This window comes from Glycine max, chromosome 6 (assembly GCF_000004515.6).
Source record: "Glycine max cultivar Williams 82 chromosome 6, Glycine_max_v4.0, whole genome shotgun sequence".
In the NCBI taxonomy this organism is placed as follows: Eukaryota; Viridiplantae; Streptophyta; class Magnoliopsida; order Fabales; family Fabaceae; genus Glycine; species Glycine max.
In genome coordinates this window covers 2,573,390-2,599,526 of record NC_038242.2, presented here as the reverse complement: position 1 = coordinate 2,599,526, position 26,137 = coordinate 2,573,390, and the positions used below count along the sequence as shown (strand labels likewise).

The 26,137-nt window shown below is 33.5% G+C and overlaps 4 protein-coding genes across 14 annotated transcripts; 2 read left to right on the top strand and 2 right to left on the bottom strand.

Annotated features, from left to right (window-relative positions):
- Nucleotides 1-2,694: 2,694 nt before the first annotated feature.
- On the top strand, nt 2,695-4,596 carry BZL3 (protein BRASSINAZOLE-RESISTANT 1-like). Its single transcript, XM_003528134.5, has 2 exons — nt 2,695-3,071; nt 3,702-4,596. Exons 1-2 carry the CDS (start codon nt 2,832-2,834, stop codon nt 4,422-4,424), a joined length of 963 nt encoding a protein of 320 aa, XP_003528182.1. The 5' UTR covers nt 2,695-2,831; the 3' UTR covers nt 4,425-4,596.
- A 691-nt stretch (nt 4,597-5,287) lies between these two features.
- On the bottom strand, nt 5,288-8,583 carry LOC100306457 (methyladenine glycosylase domain-containing protein). The gene is made up of 4 exons (NM_001248405.2): nt 8,036-8,583; nt 6,177-6,318; nt 5,931-6,072; nt 5,288-5,845 (listed from the first exon to the last, which is right to left on the bottom strand). The coding sequence occupies exons 1-4, from the start codon at nt 8,382-8,384 to the stop codon at nt 5,549-5,551; spliced, it is 930 nt and encodes a 309-aa protein (NP_001235334.2). The 5' UTR covers nt 8,385-8,583; the 3' UTR covers nt 5,288-5,548.
- Nucleotides 8,584-9,835: 1,252 nt separating this feature from the next.
- LOC100775331 (lysophospholipid acyltransferase LPEAT1) lies at nt 9,836-15,425 on the top strand. 2 transcript variants are annotated; one of them, XM_003527652.5, is made up of 9 exons: nt 9,836-10,524; nt 11,013-11,129; nt 11,233-11,270; nt 11,372-11,436; nt 12,297-12,365; nt 13,148-13,281; nt 13,815-13,955; nt 14,728-14,791; nt 15,168-15,425. In XM_003527652.5, the coding sequence occupies exons 1-9, from the start codon at nt 10,060-10,062 to the stop codon at nt 15,185-15,187; spliced, it is 1,113 nt and encodes a 370-aa protein (XP_003527700.1). In that variant the 5' UTR covers nt 9,836-10,059; the 3' UTR covers nt 15,188-15,425. The 2 variants fall into 2 exon arrangements, with proteins under 2 accessions (XP_003527700.1, XP_006581219.1); XM_006581156.4 differs by having other exon boundaries at nt 14,728-15,425.
- Nucleotides 15,426-17,118: 1,693 nt separating this feature from the next.
- LOC100820241 (J domain-containing protein required for chloroplast accumulation response 1) lies at nt 17,119-24,497 on the bottom strand. 10 transcript variants are annotated; one of them, XM_006581153.4, is made up of 10 exons: nt 23,709-24,497; nt 20,898-21,622; nt 20,437-20,762; nt 20,179-20,281; nt 19,518-19,582; nt 19,357-19,419; nt 19,192-19,269; nt 18,705-18,833; nt 18,440-18,616; nt 17,119-17,419 (listed from the first exon to the last, which is right to left on the bottom strand). In XM_006581153.4, exons 1-10 carry the CDS (start codon nt 24,164-24,166, stop codon nt 17,381-17,383), a joined length of 2,163 nt encoding a protein of 720 aa, XP_006581216.1. In that variant the 5' UTR covers nt 24,167-24,497; the 3' UTR covers nt 17,119-17,380. The 10 variants fall into 10 exon arrangements, with proteins under 10 accessions (XP_006581216.1, XP_003527699.1, XP_014632712.1 ...); XM_014777226.3 differs by lacking the exon at nt 17,119-17,419 and adding an exon at nt 17,789-18,068; XM_014777225.3 differs by lacking the exon at nt 17,119-17,419 and adding an exon at nt 17,789-17,927.
- Nucleotides 24,498-26,137: the final 1,640 nt, after the last annotated feature.

The window sequence follows — 26,137 nt, the reverse complement described above, 5'->3', positions numbered from 1 at the left end:
TTTTTCCATAGTTACTTTGAAAGCCTCATTTAGAATAAATTTAAATTGGTTTAAAATATAAAGACATTTATACTAATAAAATATCAAAATTAAAGTCAAAATTCTGTATCATCAACATTAGAAGTCATACTTTTCTTAAAAAAACATTAAAGGTTATACTAAATATGACTTTTAAATTAATTATTACAAAAATTAATAATTTTTAATCATATGATAATTCATGGTTACACAATAGTTACCCTATAAGATGATTTTTATCAAACTCTAAAATAGTTAGAAATTTAATTAAAGGAATATTTTTTAATAACTTTACCAATTCTTGTATATATGTCTACATTTCATTATGTTTTTAATGATTAATTTTTAATTAATGAATCTAACTAGTTTTTTTTTTCTTTTGAAAATGTACTGTTCAGTTTTTATAGTCTTTTAACTAAAATATCTCGCAACTATAAATTATTAAATTAATCCTTCTGGTTAAGATGATGATCAAACCAAACCATGTTTATGACTACTCTAATATTCAAACTCTTGATTTTAATATTAAAGGTGAAATTTATTTAAATAACGGTGACCTTAATTATGTTATGGCCAACTTGTAATTACTTATATATTTCTCTCAATATTTTCTCTCCCTCTACCTCTCTCTCTGCGCCCAACTAAAAATGATACTATATATATATATGTCTGTGCAAACTAAAAGTCATGGAAAAATGAACCCAAAAAATGTATGTTAATAAATGAATGCTTAGGAACCTAAAAGGAAATATATATATATATATATATATATATATATATATATATATATATATATATATATATATATATATATATATATATATAAGTGAACTCAAACTTGGCCAAGACATCAACTACTTGGTTGACTTCACAGTGGGCATATGCACCAGGTGATGCAATCGTATGTTGCCATAGGTCCTTAATATGCGAAATCAAGGGGAAGTAAGGGTGAGATGCATGGTGAGTAATTACATATTAGATGTGAGTAACCTCATTACTATCCTTGAATCAGACTCCATTAAAATATGAGAAATATCTCTATGCTAGGTTAAAGCAAGTTAAATTTATGAAAAATGGTTCAAATTAAGCTCGAAAAAGAGAATAAACACATTCCAAGGATATGCTAAGATGAATTCACCGTTATGATCTCCAACTACTCCTCCACATATAGGCATGGCATTGTAATTTAAAATCGCTCCTTCATTATTAATCTCCGACAAACCTTCATGGGGAGGGGGGCACTAATCAGCTTATATTGTAATATGATTCAGTAAAAGGGTCAATTGAGGGCAACCATAGATTGTAGATAGACACTATAGATCTAGACTACCACCCTTTCAATGAACTTCCATGTAAATATATAGATTGGTGGATGGATTAGAGCATGTTGTTAAATCAATCGATCTTGTTACACAAGCATCACATTCTTCCTGAGTGACCTCTAGTCACCTGTAAGTGGAAGTCGTTGAACCCTAAGCATTTGCAGATATATGTTTATCATTTTTCATGTTGCATTTTTCTTGCATTAAGACTATTATCATTATTCTGACTAACTCTTAGGTTTGCCTCCATCATCGTCGGTGATTGTTCACAATGATTTTCATCTGGGCTACCATGGCTTGAGCCTTCAACCATGTTTGATTGCCCAAAAGATTTTCTTGTAATAATTAAAATTTCAAAAACGAATTTGAGTAAAAAAAAAATTGTTAATATCTCAAAACAATACCTTGCACCACATAAAATGAATAATTAAGCCTCAATAATTGCTTATACTATCACCATCAGACATGTATGCATTATCCAATTTAGAGTCGACATTTATTTATTTGTATGATAAAAATAGGAGAGCCGTAAAGTAAAATGAATAAATTACACAAGTAAAACAAGAAACAAACAAACAAAAATGGACAATGCTTTTGTGGCTTTGGGGGACAAGTATCACATCGTTATATTCATGCCTGTGCCAAACTCGTTCACGCGGAACCCGGGTCGGGTCTTCACACCATAATGCCATGTAGCATGAAATTAATAGAACGTGAGACCTGGTCTACTATCTGTTTATTTATGGGTGTGTTTGGAGCCTCAAGTGTTAAATGTTTGACCCGTTAAAGAGAAACTGGAAAAAGAAAAAGGCTCCAAACAAACAACAGGCAAAGGCAAAAAAGCGTTTTGGCATATTCCCCCATCGATTTTCGAGGCTGCATGCATCATGCCATCATCCATCATCACTCACTTTGCAAAACGCCTCAAATCAGTTTAAGCCAACTCCCAAAGTCATTGGATATTTAGTAAAACTTCATTCAAGTTCAAATCTTGTAAATATAAAAAAAAAAGTGATTTTAAAAATGAAAATTCCACTGAAATAACTAATGAGATATTTGGACGAAAATTAATCACATCAAATGGCTTGCACCAATAACACAGACATAAGAAAGAGTTTAAGGAGAATCAAGCCGAGCCGTTGCGTGGGTCCCACACCCCACTAATAATTAGGTGATCAGAAGGCAGTGCACATGTTATGCAAGGCCTCCGCGAGGCAAATCCCACCCTGCCTTTATCTCGTCTCCCTCATCAATCACGCCCGTTGATCCTTTAACGGTGCTGATGACGCATCGCCCTCAGGAGATTCGGTGAGGGTTCGCGCACTCTATAATAACCCTCAGACTAGCTTGATCTGCTGTTAAACTTAATAAACAGGGAGAGAAGTGAAGTAGAAGAAAAAGAAACAAGTAGAAGCAGCACATTCCTCGTGAGGGGTCGTTACTAACTTGTGTGGGTTTTAAATCAGGTGCGACGCCGTGGCGGAAGTGAGAATGACTTCGGACGGAGCAACGTCGGCGGCGACGCATCGGAGGAAACCTTCGTGGAGGGAGAGAGAGAACAACCGGAGGAGAGAGAGGAGAAGGAGAGCCATTGCAGCCAAGATATACTCCGGCCTTAGGGCGCAAGGGAACTACAATTTGCCCAAACACTGCGACAACAATGAGGTCTTGAAGGCTCTCTGCGCCGAAGCTGGTTGGACCGTCGAAGAAGACGGAACCACCTATCGCAAGGTACCTTCTTCTTTCTTCTTTCAACGAGCTCAATGCTCATGGAGATCTCTTTTTTCCGATTTGCAGCTATTCTTCACTGTTCGATTCAAATCTTGCATAATGCCTCATTAATTTGTTCTATTTATTCATTCCCATTTCCCTGTCTCCTCTCTGTGAAATAGCATTTTTCTAGTCGAATTAGGCAACACCGGAACCTGGTAAGGAAATTTTCCTCTATCAATGATGTGTGTGTTTGGATTCACACTTAATTATTCAGGATCACGTTTATATATGAATTAGTAACTTGATTTTAAGTATATTTTTATGTGTTTTAGTATTTTGTTTCACACACTGAAGAATTGATTTTGACTTTAGTAGCAATGTTTGATATTTTTTTTCGTTGCATCAAAAACTTTATACCAAACTTTACTATTTTTACGATAAAAACGTCCAAACATAAACTACATTGATCCAAAATCGACTTGAACTAGAATTAATTTCAACCGAACTCAATTTTGCAAAACTTGGTGTAGTTGAACAAAATTAGCAATTTGGCATATCTGGAGTATGATATACTGTATGTATCTACTAATTGTAACCAAGAAATGTACTAATTTGGTTTGGGGTGTGATGATTGTTTGTGGAATATAGGGATGCAGGGCACCACTTCCTGGTGATGGTGTAGGCACCTCCACCAGAAACACTCCTTTCTCATCGCAAAATCCGAGTCCTCTTTCTTCGTCATTTCCAAGTCCAATTCCTTCATATCAAGTGAGCCCTTCCTCCTCGTCTTTCCCGAGCCCGTCTCGTTTGGATGCAAACAACCCTTCAAACCTGATTCCTTACATTCGGCATGCGTTTCCCTCGTCTCTCCCTCCTTTGAGGATATCAAACAGCGCCCCTGTTACCCCGCCTCTGTCCTCGCCAACTTCGCGAAACCCCAAGCCAATTCCCACATGGGATTCCATTGCCAAAGCCTCTATGGCATCATCCTTCAACCACAGCCACCACCCTTTCTTCGCGGCTTCAGCACCGGCTAGCCCCACACACCGCCACCTTTATGCCCCACCCACTATCCCGGAGTGTGATGAGTCTGATACCTCCACTGTTGAGTCTGGTCAGTGGCTGAACTTCCAAGCATTTGCACCTTCTGTTTCTGCTGTGCCTATCTCTCCCACCATGAACTTTATCAAACCAGTTGTGAGTCAGCAGCACAAGCACAACCTCAATCTGTCTGGTAACGGAATCCAAGAGATGAGAATTTCGGAGCCCGAATTTGCGATGCAGGTGAAGCCCTGGGTTGGGGAGAGGATTCATGAAGTGGGGTTGGATGATTTGGAACTCACACTTGGAAGTGGGAAGACGCCTGCTTAGGCTTATGCCAGATTGAGACCCCACAAAACACAATTGTTCATTCAATTTGGGATGTTGAAACTCAAGTAACTGTTATTAGTAAATGGTTCAGCTCTCTTGCCGCAAGTAGCAGCTCGTGTGTAACCACCTCAAACTTGTTATTGGAATCGAGAAGTATCAGATGTCATGGGCATTTTATGTTTACAGTTATGTCCAAAATCGTTCAAAACTCTTCTTTTATTCACTCTTTTTAACCTATTATTTTTCTTTCTATTTTAAAGGATTTTAAACATATAAACAAATAAAAAAAGAATTGTTATTTTTTATTTTTATTTCCTTTCATCAACTGTGTTTTTTTAGATAAATAATAACTCTTTTCGTTGATGCTTTTCTTCTCCCACTTTCCTTTCTATCCAAAAGCGGGGAAGTGAACCTGGTGTATATAAATGGCCAACAGAGATACAGTTACATGTGTACCGTGTCTTACTAGTTGCAAGAACAATTCTAATCTGATTTTAGTCTGTCAGAAAGCCCAACTTCTGAATAAAATTTTAAATAGAACTGAGACAGTTAACCATTAACCACCTCCTGGATTTCGTACTTACTAGTATGTCGGAGATTAAAAATTATCAATTAAAATTTTTTTCTGTATGAGTTTTTTTGAAAAATAAAATATATTTTCTCAAAATAATTTATTTCCAATCATGATGTCGGTCTGTGAAGTGAGTGCAGAGAAGCTAGAAAGTTGCCCTAGAAAATGGCACTAATGCAGAAAGCCCCCTTCAGAATGGTGTTTCTAACTGTACTCCGTTTTTATCGAATAGATTATGAGCTTAATTACGAGAACAGTCTTCCAAAAATCTTGAAGAACATGAAACACAGTGGGGCATAGAAGCAATGCATTATCAATTGTACAGGGTGGCAAGACTAAGTTGGAAATTTATTACAGAACACCGAAACAGATTAGAACATGCAACTTATTAGGTAAGGGTATTAAAAGAAACATGCACCTTCACGTGGAAACACCAATAACAAGATGAGGCCTATCATTTCCTGGTTAGGTTAGGTGACATACAAACAGATTAAGAAAGAATAAAATTATAGCATACAGCACAACACATTATTCTCCTCCAATTAAACGACCTTCAGTCATTGTTCTCCTTAAACTCAGTTTTAAATTCTGTTTTGGTTGTCACTTTGCATTCGTGGTACCTGAAGCATGTTAATAGGTGGTCATTAACGAGCCCTGCTACTTGCATGAACGAATAAACAACAGTTGGTCCCACACATTGGAAACCTCTGCGCATCATGTCCTTGCTAATCACTTCTGCTTTTGGAGTCTTCACGGGTACTTGACGTCCATATCTGAATTCATTTCTTATTGGTTTGTGGTTAACAAATCTCCAGCAGTAATTGCTGAATGAACCAAACTCCTGCTGAACCTGTAAAAGAATAAATCAATGACCATGTGATTTTAGGATGCATTGAAATTCTAATATATTTGTTTTAAAAGCAGCATTAATTTACCTTAGGTAATTGTTTAGCATTTTCCACAATGGCACGGATCTTTGGTTCTGATAACAATGAGTTGCCGTTTATCTTCAGTGTCAGCAATTTCTTATCAGTAAACTGAGCAACTGATGACGGTTCAAAATTTTCAAAAAGCTTCCTGTGACAGATCATGCCAAATAACAAGAGTCAGATGATACGTATTCACGTAGAGTCTCATGGTTTAAAAAATTGGTTGATTTAGAGATAGACATATATGCATGCCTGAATATGTCTCTCTGTTTAAGAATTGCTGGCCAACGGTGTTCTGCCAATGCTTGTGAAAAGACTAGAAGCTCAAATAGCTTTCTATCATCATCAACTGGAACACCCCATTCTTCATCATGGAAAGCAGTGTAAAACGGGTCTGTAAGAATGAAATTACATTTATTGATGAGGTAATCCTATTATCATTGGGGTAGAGTAATAATATGCAGACTCTAGTTAAATTTAAGCGGGAGCATTCTTTGCCAAAAATGAATTGAAGTTCCCAACCCCATATTAAGTTCCCAAAAACGAAGTTCCCAATCCCCTACTACAATATTGGAAATTTAGAACTATCACAAATCACAAAAGTATACAAACACCAAAATCCAAAGCTAACTTTTTAAATTAAAGAGGTAAAGAGGATAAGCAAAATTGAATTATATACTCTCGGAGGCCTTTCTACGTAACTCCGTTGGGGGGAAATTTGCCTTAGATTTTTTTAGCTATGCAGAAGCACATGCATGGAAAGCTAGTATAGCAAAAGAATGTGACCCATTTTCCACCGCCTTCATTAAGGTGTTGTAAGAGCTATAAAGCCGAAGACAACATGCACTTTAAGAAACAACACCATAAGTCATAATGTAACTCAATGTCCATACTTAACCAATAGTTGTCATAGCAGGCCATGCTCTATCAATTATTATATATGGCTCAAGACATAATTTATGATGATGCTACGTGTAGAAGATGAAGCACTATGACTATTACCATTATGATTATTATCATTCATAATTCCAAACCTTGGCCATTACTTTAATCCAGTTTATACGCATAGAAGAAGAAATAAAGTTTGTTTGAACTTTTAAAATATTATTTTTGGCACATTGTAAATAAATGGCCTATACTAACTACAAAACAAAACTCATTTTCGACCATAAATAACATGAGAAACGAAGAAGACACTTGGTATGCAATCCAGTTTCTTCATGAGTATGGCATCACTCGTCAAACATTTACCATCATAATAAATATATATACAGATCCATTAAATATCGATAATAGATGATACTATTTGTTTTGTTTCAAAAATAATTGCCATATAAAGTTTTGCATAAAAAATTAAGTCATTGGATAACTTTAATTTGAAAAATACTATACTTTTACTTAAAATTAAACTAAAGACAAATACCTCTACAAAAAAAAAAAAACTAAAGACAAATACAAAATTAAAAAAAAGAAAAAGTAACATGTTTTTATGTTTTACATACATATCTTAAGGTACTAAATGTTTTTTATTTTTAATTACTTATTGATTCTGAAGGGACCGATACTAACAAAAGGATTTTATATTTAAAATGACAAGTAATTAAATTAAGGTAACTTCTAAATTAATTATTAGATACAATCCTCAATTTCATAATCATATTAGTCTTTAACAAATATCACTAAATTGATTCTTCGATTTTTTTTCATTGTAATTACAGTTATCAAAAGATGTGTAACTAAGTTACTCATAAAAAAAAAAAATATATTACAAAATAATTTTTCTTTGTCGCCGAATTGTTTCGATCAACTCCTTTTATCACCACTCTAACTCCTCATAATTAAGAAGGATACTAGACAACTTATAAAGATTAATTTGATAATAAATTAAAACATTAATTCGACGGAAATTTTTTTAGAAAACTTACATAACGACGAATTAAATTTTTAGTGACAAAATCTCTGACCCAAACATTAATATATTCGACCGATTAAATTAGAAAATCAAACAAAAAAGAGTACGTTACTATAATGTAAAATTGGATACATGCAGCTACGGATTGTCATTTATTGAGGATAAAAATGAAGGTTCTCTGAGTCTGAGGCACGCTTACCAGAATTTGGAGTGATCCATTCACATCTCTTAAGAGGCGGCGATATGGTTGCTACATCGGCGGCATCTGGCACAACTCTTACAGGCTTAAACCCGTTACGCTTCACGTTTCTCCTACCAGCCACAGTTGCGTTTTTGGTTGTTGATGAACATGAATCAGAGGAACACATGCTGTTCAAAGACACGTTGCTTTGCAAAACGGTGTTGGGAATTTGCGGGGGACGCTGTGGAGTCTTCACGTTGTTCTCCTTCTTCGGTTTGGGTTCTTCGGAAACGGTTACTCTATTTCCGGCAGGTTTCAAGATAGCTCGCGGTTGCGGAGCCGGTCGAAGCTTCGTGGCTACGGGCATTGTTGGTATTTATTTATTTGATTTGAAATTGAGAGTTTTGGAGATTGTGATTATAAGAGAAGAGAGTGGGGAGGCGAAAGGTCACAGTCACTCTTGTTCGGTAACGTTAAAGGGAATTGGGTGTGGTGAGATGAGGATGCTTACCGTTAAGAAAAAGAATCCAAAGGCGTTCGGTACTCTTTATCCAACGGTTATGCCACCACTCACCACCACCATTGTCCATTCACCTATGGGCCGGGCCTGCGCTTTCCTTATACAAGCCTAACCCATTTTAGCCCTAGTAATTCTACAATGCAAAAATACACTTTAAAGTTTGTTTAAAACAATGTTTTTTTTTTTTTTCATTTTGGGTCATAATTTTTATTTTTTTTATGGAGAGAAATTATTGAGCCTAAGTGATGTTTGAAAACAAAATGATCATAACCATGATTGAAAATATTATCAATAATTAATAATAATATTTTTTCCTGAATGATTAAAATTAACAATATATCACAACATAAATTATATATTATAAATTTAAATATATTTTATATGTTTTTTTTACTTAATATGAAATTTTTATTATAATATAATTTGTATATTTTAAAAATTATTTATTATAAATTATAAGTTTTAATTGTATAAAATAAATATTTACTCTCTGCAATATATAAGTTAAAATAGTAGTTTTACAATATCTCCTTATATTTTATAATGTTAAAATAATTAATCTATACACATAATACATTTTTGTAAGATTGATAATGTTAAAATAATTAATAATGTAAAATTGGATACATGCAGCTACGGATTGTCGTTATCATATGTACGGCTTTTTGTATGTTACTTAGACACGTGTAAGGTTAATTTTTGTTTGATTCCTTGTGCGTATCCGACTGCGAGTCTACTTCCTAATAAATCCAGATTCACTTGATACATACAAAATTGATTAAATTCCCCATTAAAAACATCTAACATATTCTTTTTCAATTATAAAATCACGTCTGAAATTTATTAAATAAAAAAAGATGCATATAATATTTTATAATTAATCTTCATAATAAATAAATAAAATTAAGCTTTAATTTTCTAATAAATAATTAAAATTTTAATTTTTTATATTAAAAGTCAATTTAGAAATTAAAAATAGATCAAAAGATACAAGCAGTTAAGAATATTAAGCATTTAAATAAAGAATAATAATAATTTGAAATGATTGAAAGATAAATTTTATAGGTGAAATGCACATTAAACAAAAGAAAAAGTATTGAAGATATTAAAGTGAGAGAGTGGGATTTGAGAAGAATAATATCAAAGTTGTATTCTAATTACTAATCTAGTAGATAATTATCTTAATTTTAGTCTTAAGTATTTTTAAGAGGTAATTTGTTTTGGTGTATAGTTTTTATCTTTTACTAGTATATTTTTGATTTGTTGAAAAAAGAAGACGACATACTTAATGAATTTATTCAAAATCCCACCATATTTGTATATTTGTTTGAAAAAAAGAAAAAGGCTCGGTGGCGTGAGTAGTTCTGTTGAGATCCGCATAAGCAAATCAATCATCCTGTTCCTTCCTTATCTCTGTCTCTGCATTTCCCTCCCTAAAACCCTAATTCTACATTTGGAAAGGAAATCTCAAATCTAATGACTAATTAATCAATCAATCGTATTAATAATCCATCGATCAAGTATGGAGTCCGAACTCAAAGACCTCAATTCGAAGCCACCCAACTGCAACGGCAACGCCAACAGCGTTTGCGACGACCGTCCTCTGCTGAAGCCGGAGCCTCCGGCCTCCTCCGACAGCATCGCCGAGATGGAGAAGAAGTTCGCCGCGTACGTCCGCCGCGACGTGTACGGCACCATGGGACGCGGCGAGTTGCCGGCGAAGGAGAAGCTCTTGCTCGGCTTCGCGTTGGTCACTCTCCTCCCCATTCGAGTCGTTCTCGCCGTCACCATATTGCTCTTCTATTACTTAATTTGTAGGGTTTGCACTCTCTTCTCTGCTCCGACCGGCGAGGAGGAACAGGAAGATTACGCTCATATGAGTGGGTTGAGGAGAACCGTCATTGTTTCGTGTGGACGCGCCCTCTCCAGAGTCATGCTCTTCATTTTCGGCTTTTATTGGATCCCCGAATCCAACTCTGCCTCTCAGGTCTCACTTAATTTGCTTTGTCTTTTTCTTCTCACTTTCCAGTTATTCAATTTGTTTTCGGATTCAATGTGCATCCATCACCTGAAGTTTAGCTTTTCATTATACGTGTTTACTAAAAAAAGTGAAAGTGTAGCTGTTATAACTAGAAAATATCATTTAGTCATGAATTGTATTTCTCATTTCAGTTAAAAAGTTATATTAATTCTGTCCCATTGGAACCGAAAAAATGTTTTTTTTCTTCTTCCTTCATTCCTTTTTTAATGTTTTTTGTATATGGTTAGCTAGTATATTTAGTGAGAGGCAATGCCTCTCTTTACCTTTTCATATTTGAAAGTACTGTTGAGAAGTATTTTAGCAATTATTATTAGCTACTGCTATTAGATAACAAATTTCCAAGCATCTTATTTGATTATATTTTGCAATAAATTATGTATTGGCATTTGATTTTAGTTCTTCCTCTTTTCTTTTGTCTACTTCAATTCGTGAAGGAAGACCGGAGTCAGCCTGAAGAGTTGGGGAGACCTAGCGTAATAATATCTAATCATGTGTCATACTTGGATATTTTGTATCACATGTCGTCCTCATTCCCAAGTTTTGTTGCTAAGGTTTGTGACGTGACAAATTTTTGCTCTATGTCTATGAATGCATCTTGTACATATGCTTTGTTACTGACATTTTTGTTTCAAATCTTGGATTTCATTGATGAAGAGATCAGTGGCTAAACTTCCGCTCATTGGTCTCATCAGGTCTGTTGGCTTCTTTAAATGATGAAAGGTTATGCTCTTTTCAATATAAGGGATTATTTAGAATCAAGTGCTTATATATTTTGGTGTGTTTGTTGTGACAGCAAGTGCCTTGGTTGTGTGTATGTTCAGCGGGAATCAAAGTCATCGGACTTCAAGGGTGTTTCAGGTGCATATATATTGGTGTATGAAAACTTTATAATAATTATGAGATTGTTTGCAATTCAAATAAAGTACCCTTGTTTCATTCCTCGACCTGTGCATTGTGTGTTTCTTCTCTTCATATTTTTAACAGCATTGCATTAAGTTTTTTGCATCTTGAATTTTTAATTTTTCTATGCAATAGTTGTACCTCCTGATCGTTTGATTGTAAGGCATAAATTAGATGATCTGATCTAAAACCATTGTTGTCAAATGGTGGTGCCATGGTGGAATGGCGTGGCCGATTTTTTGCCAACTGCCATAGGCTAATTTTGATGGGAGGCCTGCCATGTGGGCGCTATAGGCCGCAGTGGCATGTTTCTATGGCAGAATTTTGGCCTTCTGCAATATTCTGCCATCTGCCATTGACAACACTGTCTAAAATTCTATATACCATTTGTAAAATGAGAGTGCCCAATCATTGTTGGTAGTTCAGGAAGTTGACTTACCATAGGAATTTTCATTCAGTCTGTTCGGTGGCATCACATGTTTGATTAACATTCCAAATTCTTTGCATTGACAATGAACCAACGGTGAGTAATCTTCATTTTTTTTAATCTGAATTAATTTCATTTGTAGTATTTGAATTTCCCTTTTGGCTTTTAAATATACTCGTGCTATTTGTCATTGTATAGAGGTACCCCAACAGTTGTCCCGTTATGCATATTCGTGCATATTAGTTAGTCAAACTAGGATTTTAATTCCATGTTTAATATTAAATTATATTTTGAACTGGTGGCTAGATTTAATCTTATCCTATCTTTGCTCTGGGACATAATCATCGATAAAATCTCTAGTGAAGTTAACGTGTGAACTTTCTTCCTGCAGCTGTTGTCACTGACAGAATTCAAGAAGCTCATCAGAATGAGTCTGCTCCATTAATGATGTTATTTCCAGGTTATCATCCTCTCTCTCTCTCTCTCTCTCTCCCCTTTAACAAAATTAAATTAGAGTTGTGCTCTCAAATTGGATCTACACTAATATATATCATATATGCCTTAAGTAGGGTTTGGTATCCTGTAGTCTTCAATGTATAAAATCTTTAATTTAATCTTAATAAGAGGAAACTATAGTTAGTTGGCAGTTTTATGAATTTTCAAACAAAAATTACCTGGCCTCACCTCTCTGTTCTCGATTGTGTTAAGAGAAATGTATTGATTTTGTATACTAGCAGCATATAAATGACTGATGTAGAATTTTCTACTTTTATTTGCAACTTGGATTTTTGTAAAATTAATTTGATGATTAATGTTGCTGCATTTTTTTACCTTTATCCTATTTATTAAATGAATACTGCATCCATGTTCTCATCCACAGGCAGAAATTTATGTTTTTGATTCACTTTCTTCTCTTTAAAAAAATCCCTTTTTAACCTAAGATTATATATATGTTCATTTCTTAGTGGCCTCACCTCTCATATTTCTTTATCTTCAAATATGACTCTAGCTTTAACTTCTTCATCTTTATTAATTTATTCTGCTGATAATATGTGAATTAATTGTTGCACATGATGGCACTAACTATGGTCATATTATAGTCAATAAAATTTCATGGTTTTCAGTTTTCACTTATTATATCTATCATTTAATTATCGTGTGATTTGGAGTATTTAAGTTGTTCATGTATATCAATGTTCTTATAATCACTCATTTTAATGATATTGGGTATTCATTCTACAGAAGGAACAACCACAAATGGAGAGTTCCTCCTTCCATTCAAGACTGGTGGTTTTTTGGCAAAGGCACCAGTACTTCCTGTGATTTTAAGATATCATTACCAGAGATTTAGCCCCGCCTGGGATTCCATATCTGGGGTGAGTAGTTTAATAGTAATAAAGTTTCCTGTTTTTCGCTGAATTCTGATTATAAAAGTTAATCTTATACTCAATATCTAAGCTTCTCTATCCTGGTAACTGTTATATTTTGAACCTAGAGTTGTACCTTAGGTGTGAATAGTTAGTAGTTTCTTCAATGTTGTTCTGAATTGGAATTTGGTTTCATGTCTGAAGTTGTAAGAAAGCTAGCGGAGCTCTTTATACTCACTGGTTTCATACTTGTAAGTTGGTAGTGCAGTTTTTTTGGGCGAGTAAGCTAAAAAAACATTTGCTTTCCACCCGTCCAAAGTTTAAAAAGTTGTTGTTCATTTTAGAATGAAGACCATCATTTGTGCTTCAAAGGATGCTGTGCTGGCCATCTGGAGAAGCAAATTGTTTCTGCTATTAATCATTAATGAGCTAATAAAATTTATTTCCTTGATCTTTTTTTGTAATTTAAATTGTAGAAATTTTCATCTTTCTTAGCAACATTTGTTTTTATTATTTATTTAAGTTTACATTTATGTTGGCAGGTGCGCCATGTAATATTTCTCCTGTGTCAGTTTGTGAATTATATGGAGGTGATCCGAGTACCTGTTTACCATCCCTCACAGCAGGAGATGAATGATCCCAAACTATATGCTAATAATGTTAGAAGGTTGATGGCTACTGAGGTATTTATACGGTTTTCTCTGAGAAAAAATTCAATGTTTTGCTACTGTACGGTTAATTAAATAATTAAGAAGGATATAGGTGTTCACCTATTCTATAGCTGGAGGCAGTCTTTACTCGTGTGTATAAATTGGTACTGCATAAGAATTTACAGTTACACCACTCAATAATTCTTTAAAGAACTTGTTTTTTGGGGTAACCCATTTATTGCTTCTTTCTGCATTCAAAATTTTGAGGAAAAGTTACTACACGATTTAATTGTTGGCATTTTCTTTTATTTGAAAAGTATATTGTAAATTAATTTTTGTAATGTTTCATTGGAGTAAAAAATATATTGTATTAATTTTTTTAGCATGATATGCATGTGGCAAACTATCAATTCAACTGTGGATTTTAAATATTTTTTGGAGAAAATTTTAGAATATTAGGACTTGGTGTTTTAGGAGTCTTGTGATGTTAATTTGATCGTGATTTTAGTGGGCTTGTACTAAGTTGTCCCATACACTTGTGCTTGGATTGGTAGTATAAATGGGTGTTAGTGACACATTACACACTTTCTCTCGAACACTTCCTTTAACTGGAAAGTTATTCAGCAGTGTAGACACAACACATGTGAATCAAAACCGTCTTAATTTGCGTTCTTAATTTTGATTGCATACCTCTATAGCCTAAGGTATTTACCTCCATGTTATACCATTTGTAGCAAAGGGCATTGGCATTTTTGTTATTGTGTAACTGCTGTTGATGCTGGTTTATTTTGTGTTCTGCTCGCAGGGTAATTTGATACTTTCTGATATTGGGTTAGCTGAAAAACGAATATATCACGCTGCTCTCAATGGTAATAATAGCATGCCTAGTGTTTTGCATCAGAAAGACGAATGATAATTTCATGGCCCCCGTCTCAAATGAAATGTAGTTCCAGTCGAGTTTTAGTTTCAAACTTAGTATCTGTTTATGAATGGACAGCTTGTGTGAAGGGTATAGCTAAATAGTATACATTCACCTAAACATCTGAATGGTACTTGTGTAATTTTCTTGTAAATAACGTGACCAATAATGTTTTAATTGCTGGTGAACTCAATTTGAGGCACACAATTCAAGATCTATAAGTTTAACTGTTCTTCGTTCACGTTTTGATTGTGATAAATGACCCAACTCATTTGAGAAAGGCCATGTAACCTTAGATCTGAACCTTCTCTTTCGTTTTCCTGCAGGTTTGTTTTCCCAATGCTAATTCTTCGGATTCGTGGTCTGTATATTCTTTGTATGGTTCCATTATTTATCAGGAAAGAAAAGGAAAATAATATAGAAAATTCTGTGCAGAACATGTATTTATCTGATAACTGCCTCTAGAGCATCAACGAATTTCTGAGCAGAGGCTAAATGTATCTATATTTTTGGTCAATTTGTAGGATCAATAGGATCCACTTCAAATATAGGGTGTTACAATGTATGATTTCCGATTCATGTTATTCTTCAATGTTTGTTGCATTAGGTAGAACAAGTCGAACAATAACACTCCTTAAAAGGGAAAATATCAAACCGTCTAACAATGGACACTGACATCCAGAGTGCAATTCTGTAACAGCTATGAACTTAATCCGGACAAAGCTGCAATTTTAATGCAGTTGTTTTCGTTAATTCTTGAAGTTAAGTAACTTGAAAATATTATTGGAGCAAATAAAAATGGTACTTTCAAAATCAAGTGAATGGGAGACAAGTAAGAAATTTCTTATTAATTGTTTTTATAATTATAAGATGATTCGTTAATAGAGAACTTTGATGAAATAAATGTGAAAATAAATATATTCTTAATATCTACAAATAAACACAATATGCATCTATATGAAAGCATATGATTGTATCTTTTAATTATTAACAAAGTTTTCCCCTCATGGAAAGACTTTAAATGGAGTCTAAAACAGTGTTGAGGATAATATATCTATTGAATAATTGGGGCAATCACCAAGAAGACAATTGTAAATAAGACGATACTAAAGATTATACGTTCGAGAAAAGGTGCATGTAATGGAGGAAGGTAGATTAGGTTTGGATCGTTGTTGATTTGTTGCCTTTGGTGAGAGATGTTCAATTTGTATTGTTTGCGAAGTTTTTGATACTTTTATTTTCTAGATTATTTATTTATAAGTTTGTTATTTTAGTTGTTTGGCTAACTAATTAACATGCTTTATGCACCTGCTTTATAAAGTTACTTGAGATTCTTTTATACTCCTATTTCGATCTTAATGTTAAGTTCAAGTACATTGGACTTAAACATTAACTATATGAAGGATCTAATTATGAATAGAGTAATATCTGTAGTCTTCCTAAAATAAAAAAATCTTGCAAATTCTCTGGTAAAATGGTTGACAAGGGATGTAATGTGTAAAACATCATTAGAGATGAGAGTCGAACCCATATTAAATTAATCGTCAATGATGAAAACCTAACTCACACTAGTAACATCAAGTTTTGGGTTCAATGGCGAAAATACTTTCCTAGAGTGAATGCAAGTACTTAACAATAGATAAATTTCAAACGTTTAAAAGTAGTTATAGCATATAAGAGTGAACATCTATTTTTAATGAACTTATACAATTATGTAAGAGTGAAGTCTGACTACTATTTGTAATTGAAGCTTGATTCTTTAAGCTCTCATAAAAAGATACTTGATACGACACCTTATCAAATAGTATATCACTTTAACAATTCGTTCAATGGTACCAAAATTATATGTAAATCAAGCACGATTTTCTAATAATTATTTGTTTCAATATTTATTTACCGAGATAGAAAAAGCCACGCCTATGGCCATCGTCATAAACAATATTCCTAACGCGCACGATAAATATTTATCTGAAATAATAAATTGCCTATTCCTATTGATTAAATAATGACATGTTTCATCGTCATAAACAATCCTTCTAACAAAATAATGCATATTCTTAACCATGGACTGAGGATACAGCAGAGGTAATGGCCATCACATAATAGACGTGTCCATTTAAGATTGGCTAAATTTGAAGAGAAGCCAAAAGTATCAAAGCAGCTTCTTGCAGCAGAATTAGGGAAATTAATGTTGAGAAGAATTCTCTATGAAACATAAAAGTGATTTTTTATAAATGTTCTGTAGCTTTTGTTTATACATCTATATATAGAGAGAGGTAAGAAAAAATATTCTATCGTGTTGAGGGAAAAAAATACTGGCGCATACCAGACAAGAAAATTAAATAGTTGCGGACCCAACCACTTATATTACATTACAATTACAATGAAATTAGCGACAACTATATGAAGTACTACTTGCACTTCTGATAAGAACAAGATCTATCACCTTATTGAAAGTCTATGAAGGGCAGCTTCCCACAAGGTTTGTTTTTTTAAAAAAATATCTGCCAGCTACTCAATAATGGTATTATTGACAAAATTAGAGTGCACCGAGCAAATTGAATTGAGTCCATGCCTCCTGCATTGTAAAATATGGACATAGTAATTCGATTTTTGTAAAACAAAGATGATAAGGCATGTTAATCATTTCCTACATTTAAATAGCTTCCTAAGAATTGACTGCAGTGCGCGTATGATCAGTTAAAAAATCATTAGCATGAGTAAGGCTTCCGCAGTGCACAACCATCTTAATAATTCAGTATAATTTTGTGTTTTGTAAAAGTGTGCTTGCCTCATTTTGAGAACATAATACGATTTGATGGTTAGAAATGGAATAGAAAGCATTTTAGTTAGTAGCTTTTATCTCTGCACTTCAAAATAAGTGCTTTAAAAGAAGACCGGAAACAGAACATAAATCTAGATTTTCAGTGGCTAAGTTGGTACGAAGTAACTTAGAATGATCCAAATCAATTGCATCCTGAATTTGTTAGAACACTTAGTTGGTTGGTTAGCTTTCCAGCTCTATCCGAAGTGGGACTTCACCTCCGGCTCTGATACTAATTGTTGGGGAGGTTCGAGGAGTACACCTGTGGATCAGGAGCTACCACATAAGAGACTTGACACAACACTCTAACCCAAAACTTTAAAGCTCGTGTTTATGGGTCTTCTCCTCACTTATATGGTGCTCAACCTTTCCACTTCTACCGGATGTGAGACTTCACCTCACACTTGTAACCCAACAAAGCAATGGCTTAGTTATAAAATCAAAATTCAAATACAAATGCATTGTTTATTGATTATTTTATGGCCCTTGTCAAGGATTTTAAAATTGGACCAAAAACTAGTAAAAAATCTGGCTAAACCAGGAAAAAAACAGCTAAAATTGTTTGGGCTGGTCCTCGGTTAGAATGGCTTCACAAAATTCACCACAAATGTCATTGTTCCTGCTTCAAAAAATTCCAAAAATGTCTGCCTGTCTCAAGTTCAAAATAGAAGAACGTGATGCAATGGAATGTGTGACCAATTTTAAGGAATGTAAACATAGATCCTGAAAGAGATAGAATTTTGTAATGCTAATCAATTACCACAAAGATGTTACCTGTAAAATATCAAAAACTTTTTCTGCAATATATTTTTGGTCTGAAGAAGCACCCTTTTGCTGCAACTTATCTGGATGCAGACAGAGTAAAGCTCTTTGATAAGATCTTTTCACTGCGTTCCCTTCGATTATATCAACAAGAGGCACATACTTCCATCCACACTCCGGCCAAAGTACCTTTATGAAGAGTTAGTAATTAGCATGGAACCATGGATGATGAATTACCAACTAAAATTGATGTTTAATATGATTAAACACAGTTTACGGAAACTAGAGCAGGAATGTTATCCCAGAGTTGAGAAACTCTCAAAGAGAATGCACTTTGTCCAAGCTGCCTAATACACCCATAATCCCTACTTTGATCATATACTTGGAATGCATAACTGCTACAGAACTATCCTGCATAATTAGACTCATTAAGTGCTAAATAAGTAAATAACTATCCTACAAAATTAAATACATAATTATTACATGACCATTCTTCACAATAAAATACATAGGCATCCTACATAATTGTCCCATGATCAGATTTTTCCATCCAATGTCCCCTCTTAGAGTATACCATCCAAATGGGGGGATTATTAGACTCTCTAGTCCCATCAATGGACTTTAAAAGCATTAACCTCTAGCTATGATTTAAAGTCAAAATAAAATGCTTTATCTTATTTCACAAACAAGAAGAAGAAAACAAATTTTCAATAAAAGTGGGATAAGAATAGCAAGGAGTAAAGAACAATTTTATTTTTTCTTACATATTGTAATGTCGATAGCAGGGAGCGTATGTTTCCTTCCTTCCCTTTAGACCATTGTTTTATCTTGTTGTCAATCGTCTACATTGTATACAGAGATATATATACTCAATATTTTTGTTCTTCTATAACCTTGAAACAAACAAATCTAGGTAAGTAGCAAATTACCTGGATTTCTTGATTTTCTTGGTTTTGTAAGACCTCATCTTCATCTTGGGCTAATACTTGTATCTGCAAAACCCAATATAGGAGCTTATCAACACAAGGCACAAAAAGGCAAAAAAGTTAATACTTACGAAAGGAACTTATTTAACTTATTAATGTTATACCATGAAACTCCCATGGAAGGACTCGTCTTTATCTCCAATAACAGTAAATGATATATCAGGAATTTCTGCCAACAAAATCAAGTAGTTCCATCACATAATTTAATCATCAATGCTCAGCCAAATCATATCTACAGAGTTTAAAAGTTGATCAAAGATTGGTAACTGTAAATTTCATTTTAACACTATCAATAAATAAGCAAGTGCCACACTTGTATAATAAATAAGTTTTTTCACTTGCATTGAAAAGATTCTAATAGCTTTTTTAAATAATTGGCACCGTAATTATTCATTGATTGTATAAAGTATGAACAGTTTTCCTTGCAGCGTATCAAAATGAAATCCATCCACATCTTGGATGTAGAGCATACAGTAAAGAAAACTTTCTCGAGGATTGATTTAAGAGATAATTAAGAGAGAAAAAACATTAAGGAAATAATAAATGACTACATAAGAATTTCAAATAAAATCTGCTGCATACTGCTTGCCATGTAATTATATTTTCCTATAGTTAGATGAAGAGCACATACATAATCTCTGTAAGTGTGCCATATTCTTGTCACCATGCTACGAATAAAGAAGAGCATATTCATAATTTGACCACTTCCCAAGAAAGTCAATTCTCAACTGAAGGAATATTGGGATTTGGATAACTAAGCTGTACCTGGTTCTGATATATCTTCTTCATGAGACAAAATGTTAGCAGAGATGTTTGTGGTCTCTGTGGCAGAGTTATACTTCTTGGATTGTTCTGGACCACCTTCCACCTGGGAGAATTGAAAAAAATCTTAAACACCTTTACTGTTGTGAAACTAGAATTGTACATGCGATTTATCACTAAAGCATATTCAAACTATCCATGTCCTTTTAACAAAGTGAATTTTCTCTTGTAGTCATCTTCTAAAGCTGTGACAACACTTACTTCATTCTTTGCCCTTAAAGCCTCTCTCTTCTTGTATGTAGAACCCTGAGATCGAGAGTTGGAGTCAAATTTGGGTTTTGTTACAGCTTCTTGGTTGAAAATTCGAGCGAATTCCTTGACCTTTCCTTTCACTAGGCCTTTCCCCATATTCTCACCTAAGCTTACCGAACCCTGGGAAATGGCTTTGCTACGTCCCACATCCCTCAAGGGAACTGTCTTTTCTTCTTGTTTAATTGGATTCACGGTAACATCGAAAACAGCAGACAACTTTTTTGAGCTTTTCATCCTGTTTTCTTCTCTCTCCCTTGTAATCGTCTCATCATTATCTGACATATGAAATGAAGGACAGTATCACAGGCTGGTAACCGGTAAGGTAGTAATGTGTGTAAACATACATATATATAATTTAGAGAGATGGAGGGAGGGAGAGAGAGAGAATGAAATGCTTAACATGGCTTCACCTTGTTTCTTATCACTTTCTTTGAACAGAAATTGTAATGGTTTGGGCTCACGCTTCTGAGTTTCCTTTGCTGCCTCAGTTTTTCCAGAGAAGCCTATCTCACCTGTAGAACGAGTACTTGATTCTACTTCTCTAGCGTCATGCGAGATAGAACTTGTAGGAACATCTTTAGTAATAGTTTGAGGACTGCTTGATTTATCTGATTGAGTTTTGGCAGAAACTATTTGTTCTACAATCTGATTTGAATCTGATCCATTTTCAGTGGGTGTGGAAGTAGTTGGCACATCTTGTTTTCTATTATTCATCAAAGGGGAACCATTATATTCTATAGGATTTTGAGTGGTAATTTCACTGACTATCCATTCCTTAGCACTTGAGCATCTCTCAAGTTTAGCCTTATCTTTGTTCCTTGAGTTTCTCTCTGTCCTAAGAGGCATCACCATTGGCACCCCTTTACTTGCCCATTTGTAAATTGAGAAATGAAACTGGCCATTACTAGCACCAGGCGAACCTTCACTAATAGATATGTTTTGTTTCATAATGCTTCCTTTGTCGGCTTTATCAGATGTGCTGGAGTTTGAAAACTCCTGTGATAGAAGACTTTGTCGATAAGGCTTTAATCCATTTGAAGCAACAATACCATCGTTGATGTTGCTGAGGTTCCTATTCCTAGTGGAGGAACCAAATGTTGGAAGGTCCACTCCATTTGTCAATTTGGCAGGAAGGCTGGTCAGTTGAAAGTGGTAGGAGTAAGAATCAATGACAAATTGAAGATGAACAAGTCATTAATGAATTGCTTTGAAATTCCGGGCAACTAAATCATGAATTTCCCATCTTACTGGGAAGTTAGAAAAGGAAAGTATAAGATAAGAAGTGATTATTAGTAAGGAAAAAGGAACCATAATATGTTGTGTAACTAAAAAGTCAATCGTATAGTAAATAATTTAATGTTCCAATCATGTTTGAGTTTGAAATAATTTGATTAGTTCATCAAACAAGGAACATATTTATCAACTTTCCCATCGGTACCCTAAAGTTTATATTTAAATTTTTCAGTTGTAATAATTCGATTAGTTCGTCAAACAAGTAACGTATTTATTTATTTGGACAGAACAAGTAACATATTTATCAACTTTCTCATTGGTGTTAATGTTTATATTTAGACTTTTCAACTGTGCGCATTTTATTTCTAATGTAGGTTCTTATTTTCAATGATGTTTATATCAGACCCAATTCGTGGGTGTCCATATGTAGATGCGTATATGAAATGTCTATATCTATCTAATAGATATGATACAATATAATATATCTATACACGTGTGAGTTAATTTATAGAAAGTTCCTTGGGGTGTCAGATTCTCATGAAAAGCTTCTCTTGCACACTTTTTTCTCATTTTTATTTATACTGTATTATGTTATCTAATTTAATTTTTTTTATTCTTCTGAAAGTTAAATTTAAATCCCTTCACATTCCAATAAGACTACTAATTTTCTCATTTTTATTTATTTTTAGTCTCTCATTTTATATATATATATATATATGAACAATAGAAATATATAAAAGACTAAAATTAGGAAAAAAAAATTAAGAGACTAAAAATATTTATCGAAAATTAATAAAAGACTAGAGTTGTCAAATAAGATTTGAGGAACTAAAAATTAGAATATGAAAAAGTTAAGAGACTAAAAACTTAATTAATCTAACATAATATATTTTTTGCTAATCATAATATTCATAGGAAATGAATCCCGCTGAAAGCAATAACTAATACTAGTTGCGTACCGTGAACACATATAAGATGAATATTTTTTTTTTAATATAATTTATTTCATATCGAATGACCTGTTAGAATTCGAATCTTAAACAACTTAATTTTAACCGAAAATAATATAATAAAATGAAATATGTTTCATTAATTTTTGTTACACTTCATTATCATTTTGTCAATCTAAACTTTCTTTCATCTTTCTTTGTAACTCCAAACATACTCTTAGAATAATTTTGGGTATATCATAGTTTAAGAATGATATTTTCTTATTACAAAGACATTCACATAATGACTTTTTTTAGCTAAGTGTGGACTCCACTACTTCTTAAGTAAACCAAATAACAAAACCTTAAATGCATATGTAATAAATATATTTTAAAAAATATAACATTTCTTAAATAATTGATATAACTTTTAATTTAACAAAAATGTCAAATGTTTATTTAATAGTATATTTTATTTATATGTCAAAAAATGAATAAGTTCATACAACATAATATGTTGAATTTTGTTTACTAGATGAAAATTACTTTTTAAGAAACTAAATAAAAATATTAAAAGCTAATTAATATATTCTTTAAAAAAATAATTAATATATATGTTCATAAATGTTAGATTTTCTTAACTATCAATATCGGAAAACGACTATTCATAAGATATTACTAAAGGTTACAAACATGTCAAATGTTACATTATTTTGATATGTAAATATTATACTAAACTTTACTATTAAGTTTCTTGTAAAATAAAACATGTAAATATAAATAACTTTAAAATGAATTTTAAGTAAAACCAATTTTATAAAATCTCAAGTCTTTAATGATTTCAAGAACATTTAAAAAGTTATATAAAATTGCCGGAACAGATACTAATTTTAATAAAATAATAAAAAGTATTTTGATATCTGAAAAGGTATAGCTTAATGTGTATATATATTAAAAATGAAAAGAATTTCATGTTTTATTGTACAACATTTATTTTTTGTTTTTAAAAATTGAAGCAGTCACCCTAATGCTAAGTAGTTAGGTGGGTAGGAAGAAAACCTGAAGGTTGCAGGGAGAGAGCCAACAACGGGATCAGCCGCAGGAGGCAGAGGCAGAGGGCTGGACACTCGAGACAACGCGAAAGCGTCCCCAACGCGCTTCTTTGGCGTGGAACACACGCTCCCTGATGCCTCTCCTCCGAATATATCATCGAAGAAGTCACTGTTCTTGTTTGTGGGATGCCGCCTCCGGTTTCCACTATCCTCCCCAAACACCGGTTTTTCCCGCTCCGGCGGCCACCTGCACCAACCTCTTTCCCCTTCCTCTTCACTCAATTCACCCACAGTCTGCCGCGCTTCGTTCACCGAAGACCGCCGCGGCGGCCCCCCAAACACGTCGGTGAAATCAACCTCCGAGTTCGAATCGCTGGACGACGACCTCGGAATCAGAGAATTAATATAGTCATTATTGTACCCTAAAAGAAGGCTCTCTCGTTGAGAAGAATAAAATCGCTCCATTCACAATTCAAATCTGGCGGGAAAGGTAGGTAACTATATATTGAAGTGAAGAAGAGAGGAGAATATTGTGCTGTGTTGTGCGAAGCCACAAATTATGAGTGAATGTGGATTGGCTGCGAGAATTTCAAACGGATAAATCTAAAGTGGTGATGGCGATAACCCATGTGCTCTACTCCATGTTTTGGATTTCTCATTATTTTTTGTGATACTAATTAAATACGTTATCATGACTAGTGCCCAGACATGCTAACCTTCTAGTATTGCTCTCTATTGTCTTTTCTCCTATCTTTGATGAAGAAATATATGGTTAAGTATCAAGTCTTGACATTCTGACAACATACATGTTTAAAGAACTTAATTTTCTATGAATTGTGTTGAATATTGTTGGTAATAGGTATGATTTATAGAGAAATTTTAATTTTTAGAATGATAATTATTTTTTTAAAAAAATAACAATAAACCCAATAATCCAGCCTCAATTGATCATGTTGTATCAGGTAAAATTGATACCTAAAATTGGAAAATCTCGAATGGGCCTAAAACCATTTTAATCGGCTTTGTTTCATAATTTTTTCAAACCCGATCTGATATGATCCAATCCATGGTTTTTTGGGTTTTTGTTTTTGCCATGTTGGTCTAGTATCTTTTTATATGCGCTGCAGCTAGTTGCACATATTCGGACGCTGGAATCCTCGTTGGCAAGCTTTTAGTTCATATCAAAGCAAAAAAAAAAAAAATGAGTATAAAAATCAAAGCAAAGAAAAAAGCTTTTAGTTCATATGATGTGTGTAGGTGGGAAAGGTACTAAGATCTTGTATATGTTTTTCTGAGTACTTTTTTGCCGATAAAAAGAAAAAACCTAATGCGTTAACTCATCTTGCTAGCGACACAACATTATGTGGTTCATATATGACAGGTTGATTTGCTTTTGAAAACGGGTTGAAAAATTAAACTTATATCCTAAAATATCAGTAGTCTAACAACTTAACTCATCTTGCTACCGACCCAGCATAATGTGGTTCATGACAGGTTGATTGGGTTTCAAAAATGGGTCAAAAAATTCAGCTCATCGTATATTCGTATATTCGTATATTTATGACAAGTTGGTAAAAAAATTTGCATTGTTCATTCGTTCGAACTTGTCTCATCTTCAAAATTGTCGGAGACAAGTTTGAAAGTTGCATTGCATTATTTTGGTCCGTACAAATGCAGAAGCAGGACCCGCCACGGCCTGGTCCAACAGACCCGCTGCAAAATTGACTCCCGCCACCGCCACCTTATCCATTTCCAAGCATTTAATGATGCCAACCATGCAAATGCAAATTCGAATAAGAAATGAAATCTATTCGATCAGTTCAGACTTGTTTTCAAGGTTTCTTTTTTTTTCCAATATTAATTAAAATGCTATAAAAAGTTTATCAAAAACATTATTGTGAAATTATATTAAAAGCTACGATGAAGTGTGTTAATAACGGTTTTTCATTTAAAAAAACGTTATTTTCAATATTTAATCAGTATATTATTTCTATTCTTTTCTTCTAAGCCATGCTTTGATCAAGTAAAAATTAAGGAAAGGAGAATGAAATAATATAATTAGCTTTTATCGTTTGGACTATTTAAATAAAATAACTTAATATGAAATTTGACAAAAATATATTTCATCACTTGAAAAAATATAAAACGTTAAATTATTTATTATAGTTTTAAATGCCTTTTATTCTTTTAATTTGTTATGTTAATCACACATTCTATTATGATTTATACAACTAGATATATTTCATATTAAATAACTGTTCTTTGAAATGTTAGATTTTTATTATAATTTAACATTAAACTTCCATCCCATATTTACTTTAACCGGTAGACACTATTTCATTTAAATACAAGTAAAACACGAACTTTGTCCCGACCCACATTGTATTTTGATAAACTTCAAGGAAGAAATGGAGCAATCAGGATGCTGAACTATAT

Coding starts and splice junctions, on each gene's coding strand:
- LOC100820241 (XM_006581153.4), bottom strand. CDS start 24,166: ATGGAGCGATTTTATTCTTCTCAACGAGAGAGCCTTCTTTTAGGGTAC. Junction 20,763..20,897: donor AGAAAGTGATAAGAAACAAG/GTGAAGCCATGT, acceptor TTCATATGTCAG/ATAATGATGAGACGATTACA. Junction 18,834..19,191: donor TGCTATCGACATTACAATAT/GTAAGAAAAAAT, acceptor TATGCAGGATAG/TTCTGTAGCAGTTATGCATT.
- BZL3 (XM_003528134.5), top strand. CDS start 2,832: ATGACTTCGGACGGAGCAACGTCGGCGGCGACGCATCGGAGGAAACCT. Junction 3,072..3,701: donor ACGGAACCACCTATCGCAAG/GTACCTTCTTCT, acceptor TGTGGAATATAG/GGATGCAGGGCACCACTTCC.
- LOC100306457 (NM_001248405.2), bottom strand. CDS start 8,384: ATGCCCGTAGCCACGAAGCTTCGACCGGCTCCGCAACCGCGAGCTATC. Junction 6,319..8,035: donor ATGGATCACTCCAAATTCTG/GTAAGCGTGCCT, acceptor TCATTCTTACAG/ACCCGTTTTACACTGCTTTC. Junction 5,846..5,930: donor ATGCTAAACAATTACCTAAG/GTAAATTAATGC, acceptor ATTCTTTTACAG/GTTCAGCAGGAGTTTGGTTC.
- LOC100775331 (XM_006581156.4), top strand. CDS start 10,060: ATGGAGTCCGAACTCAAAGACCTCAATTCGAAGCCACCCAACTGCAAC. Junction 11,130..11,232: donor TCCCAAGTTTTGTTGCTAAG/GTTTGTGACGTG, acceptor TCATTGATGAAG/AGATCAGTGGCTAAACTTCC. Junction 12,366..13,147: donor ATTAATGATGTTATTTCCAG/GTTATCATCCTC, acceptor TTCATTCTACAG/AAGGAACAACCACAAATGGA.